The 5,138-nt window shown below is 30.4% G+C and overlaps 1 protein-coding gene across 3 annotated transcripts in view; it reads right to left on the reverse strand.

Moving 5' to 3' along the window:
• Positions 3,575–5,138, reverse strand: part of LOC107647351 (rab3 GTPase-activating protein catalytic subunit) — a 12,504-nt gene continuing 10,940 nt past the window's right edge. For 2 of the 3 annotated variants that reach the window (XM_021116105.1, XM_021116102.1), the window contains exons 16-18: positions 4,685–4,862; positions 4,405–4,613; positions 3,575–4,143 (exon numbers count right to left, since the gene is read on the reverse strand). In XM_021116105.1, the coding sequence (XP_020971764.1) occupies positions 3,844–4,143; positions 4,405–4,613; positions 4,685–4,862 (687 nt within the window). In that variant the 3' untranslated portion in view covers positions 3,575–3,843. The remainder of the gene's footprint in view (positions 4,144–4,404; positions 4,614–4,684; positions 4,863–5,138) is intronic. The other variant, XM_016351454.2, reaches the window with a different exon arrangement.

Here is a 5,138-nt window from a genome sequence, read left to right on the forward strand (position 1 = left end):
CATTACATTTGGGAATTTGATAATTTAATAAAATCTTCCTCAACAATTTATTTCTCTCTAGCATATAAATATTTATACATAATAACTAATTTAGTGGTTAATTTTTTATATGCATATAATATTTTTTGAATTTTTCTACTGTATTACGTGCTAATGTTAGTTTGTCGAAAATTAAATGATACTATGTTAAAAAATTAAATGAAAACAGGTTGAAGTGTATAATGTTTATGAATTTCAAAAAAAAAAAAAAATCTTAAGAATAGATACCTGAATAGATGATATCTAATATTTATTAATATGCTCTAAATATATGCTTTTATTTTTGATTTGGCAGGTATGGCTGAGAGGGTTTGTTTGAGGGATCCAGATTGCGAAATTATATGATGTCCCTCTCGTCCAAAACGACCCTGCAGAAAGACATGCGATCATACTATTTGCTTTTGTAATTGCCATGTCAAAACCCTGCAGAAAGGCATGCTATCATGATTTGTCTTTTATTTTTTTAATTTTTTTTTTTATCAAAGATAAGAGACTGAACCCACAACCTCTTAATTGAGTATGGGGTGACTATGCCATTTGAGCTATAACTCATTGGCTGATTTGTCTTTTATTTTGATACTAAATATTTTTATAATAATATAAAATATTTTATACATATTTTTTTGAATTAGCATATCTTAATCTTTGAGAGAGAAAGATGATTTTTTTTTTCAATAATGATAGGGACTAAGATGGTTTTAGCAAAAAACCAGTCAAAATTCAAAATCTCTACATAAATGGTGTTTATGTTAAGTATTAGGATGTTTCTTTTCTTTGTAAATTGAATAATTCTGAATCTATTTTCTGATTTATCATATTTTAGGCATTTGGAGAGGGAAGGAGGGTGAAGAGACGGAAGCTAATTAAATCAGTTTCCGTGATTCACGTTGCAATGATACTGAACGTATCTCCTCCTAGTTTGAATGTGATGAAACATTTAATAACCAATATTTTAAATCATAACTAAATAAAACTAATAACTATATTTATAATTAATTAAGTTGTTTTATTCTTAACTGATTTAAAATTGATTCTATATACTTTTCCTTTTTCTTTTGGTACAATCCGAAATCATGAAAAATTTAATTAAATATAGGCACGCAAATGAGTTGTACTCAAATATAATTAGGCATTTTCTTCAATAATGTTGGTGCCTACTTGCCTCACGTGCATTATTCTCCAACTAAAAAAATTTCACTAAATTGTATATTTGTGCCAATTCTTGTTCTATTAGACCCACACATACATATTAATATTTAACTTTGGTTAGTGGGTCTCTGATTCTCATTCCGGTGATGCATTGTTGAGAATAAAATCTATGTATGTTTATCATATATCATATATATCCCAATACGAAATAAAGTAACTAATGAGGGAAAACCAAAAAAGATTCTAGGCTAAACAAGATAAAATCCTTGGTTAACCTCGTTTTTGTGTGACAATTTTTTTTGAGAAACTTTGTAAAGAAATAATCTAAAAGCCAACATGCATGAACAAGTATTGAATGATCGAATCCATAATTTTATTATGGCATCGATTGTTTCTTTCAAGATACATTTCATGATTTCGAAATGATCATTATTACAATTTACAACAATGACAAAAAATGAAGGTTCCTTTCACAAGGTGTTTCCTTTATCTTATTTTATTGAGTAATAGGACGGTATATTCTAAAGAATTTTGCGGTAAACTAAAAAAGAGCTTCAATATGCTCTGAGAAAATTTTGCAATAAATATACAGGTCTCTAAAAAGAAAAAAAAAGTCTAAGTCCCTTATAATGCTGAATTTATTGGTCTCTGACTGAATGAGATGGAAAGACAGGAGATATTTAGTAATTTTAAGACATTGTAATTTTTTAAGGACTATATATATTCACTATAGTAGTGTTTGGTGGAAAGATAGAGACGAAAAAACTGAGATTGAGAGACAGAGACAGAGATTGAAATAAATTTCAGTATTCTGTTTGGTGTAAAATGGGAGACAGGAATTGAAACAAGAATGAAACTCTAATTTAATTTGCACAAAGGGTAAAATTGAAATTAAATAATTGAAATGAAAGTATTTTAGGTATAAAATATTATTAAAGTTTCAGTCTCCATCTCTAAAAATTTCAGTTCCCTGTGTCCCTACTTTTTGGAAGTACTGAAATACTGAAATTTTAGAAACATATACAGAAATTTTAGTACCAGTCTTTGAACTAACAAACACGATATTAAGTCTCAGTCTCTCCGTCTCTGTCTCAATACCTCAAAACAAACGCTACCATAATAGGAACCAAGACAAATTTATTTTTTATTTTTTGGAAGGTACTAATGTATTATGACAACAATTTCACTTAAGGAGGTACTTAGATCCTTTAAAATAAAAAAGATTTATAAAATAAGTAAATAGAAACTAATTGCTCTTGGATTACGTAGTGGGACCAACACCTAATGAATAATCCAACTCATGATATTATCATCTAAGATTTTCTACTCAGGCAGAGTTACAACTAAGATTTTCCCAATAATTATCATCTCCATGTTGTTTTCTTTGTTTATTTCATATTTTTGGATGATCTTTTTCTAGTTTGAATGGTCTTTTCCAAAAAAGACCTTACTTGATACAACACCCAGCTCCATAGTATGTTAGGAAACACAATGCTCCAATAATTTGATACACAAATACCAACATATGTATGTAATTTTTTTTTAAAGATTTATGTACTCTCTTTATTCTAAAGTATGTCACTTGAAAATTTGATAGATTCATACTTCAATATATCGTTACTACGAATTGGATTTAAATACGTTGAATTGTTAATGTATCAAATTTATAAATGATAGATAATTTGAAATGAGTATTTATATATTCATAATTCATAAATGTCAAACAATGAATTTATATATTAACTACCATATAAGCTCATCCAAAAGAAAGAGAGAAATAGCGAGTGAAAAAGAACATCTCTTGGTATTTATATATTAAAGTTTATGGCACATTTAGTTAGATTATAAAAATCTAGACATTTTTATGGATAAACTCCATTTATAAGAATTTAATTTTCATACATTATAAGAATAAAAAAATTATACAAATATTCAATTATGTATTAACACATTAATAAAAGTGATTAATTTTCATTCCAACAAGGCAACGACTTAAAAGATCATTTAAATGCATAAATCTAATTAGATGACAGTATAAGACTCTCTATTCGTCAACATTAAACTCCTCTCATAATTTTATTTAGAGTTCCATCAAAGTTTTCATAAATTCCATATGTATATACTGTTTATGAAATGTTTTTATTCCATTCTTATCCCCGCAACCATAGAGGGCTAAAACTAAACATTTAGAAAGGCTCTCTGAGAGTTTAAGTAGGATTACAATTGAAGAAATTCATAAATTTCTCCTCTTATTCTACACAAACCAACATACTCTCAATGTAATAAAAATCTATTGAGTTGGTGATGGTAAAAAATTCAAACAAAAAAAAGTTACTTGAAAATTTACTCTTTCGGTTCCTTCATAAAACCTTAGATATCTTGAAAATTATGCAAATAATGACCTGGTAAAAGAAAAAAATAGTGAAAAGCAATGCATCTCGTACATTATGTACAAGTACAACCAAGTACTAATCAATAGCAGCTCAGTTTAGACTAGATCCAATTGCACTTCAAACCCTCCTTTCTACGGCTGTTCCAACCTCTTCATTTCTTAGTTGGATTGCACTTCCAATTAGAGAAACAGATGAACACAGGTACTAGGAAACTGTTCTCTAGTAAAAATAGTTATAACGGAAAAACTACCATAAAACTTAATCAATCACAAGAGGCAACAGAAAGTGCTACTCTAAGGTCATTAGAAGTTCCACATATGTACATCCTGTAAGTTTCAATTTCTTTTTTATGAGAAAAACTACCGCTATGAGCTGCGTAATGGTTACCGGTAGCTTTATCACGCAGCGAAAAGACAATCTCCCTGACTATTGGTTCATGGCCATTAAGAAGGTTTCCCATGCTCAAAACCTTTCTCCAAGACTGGCTAGCTGTGGGAGGAACAAACATATTTGACAACAATTCCCTCTCTTGATTCCTTAATTCCAGTTTCATGTCAAACCCCTATGCAACAAGGAAAGACGAATTGCATGTCAGTCCAATACTCATGTCCTAAATATATTTCTAAATTTTCCTCCTAACTTCTAAAACAGGAAAGAATCCTGATGTATTTTAATATCCAAAAAGCCAAAAAGGTTCTCAAGATTTTCCTTGTTTAGAAACAAACATAATAAGTAGGAAGATGTTTTGAGAGGATGCATCATTAGCTCATTTATTCCTCATGAATACATTTTGTGGAATGTCTAGGCATAAAAAGCATTTCACCTTTTCAACAATTTGCTCTGCCAAGCTTTCCATTTTTGAAATACTGAAGTCGTAGTAACCATTGAAAATTTCTCTGGCGAGGCGTGGTGCTCGTCGAAACTTTCGCTGAAGAGAAGCTCCGAGAGTCATTAACTTTTCAACACGTTCAAAAGCAGCACTTACTCGTCTTAAGTCTTCAAAAGTGTTGCTCTCAGCGGACAAGCGATTTACTGCAACAAAACAGAAATGTGTCATAATGATTATTCTCTTCTTTCCATGAGACAATCTAATAATTTGATACCTTGTAAAGGCCTCAAAGTAGTTGCCATGGTAACGTAAAGTTGCTGAATCTCGGTCTCCATCTGTTTCAGTTCTCCATAACTAGTCAGAATAAGTGTGTCAGCTGCTGCTCTGAAGGCAGTACACACCATTTGCTCAAGCAATTGATGTGGTTGTAATGTTTCAAGGTAATGAAGAACCTGGAGAAGCAAAGAAACACAATAAATTAGATCGGATAACAGACTCGAAGACAGAAAATCATATCTTAGGCAATTCAAGTACACAAAGGTAGTCCTTTTCCTCTCCACGCAAATGAACAGGAATAATTTTATTTGAAGAACACTACTTTGATGATTTGATCACGAGAAAACGTTACAAATGAGCCACAGTGAACATCTTTCATTAGATGAAAGAAGAGTTTTGTATACAAGAGCCCAGAAGGAATACAATGGGATTTTTTTTTTGGGGGGGGGGGG

The sequence above is a fragment of the Arachis ipaensis genome, chromosome B01 (genome assembly GCF_000816755.2).
Source record: "Arachis ipaensis cultivar K30076 chromosome B01, Araip1.1, whole genome shotgun sequence".
Classification (NCBI taxonomy): Eukaryota; Viridiplantae; Streptophyta; class Magnoliopsida; order Fabales; family Fabaceae; genus Arachis; species Arachis ipaensis.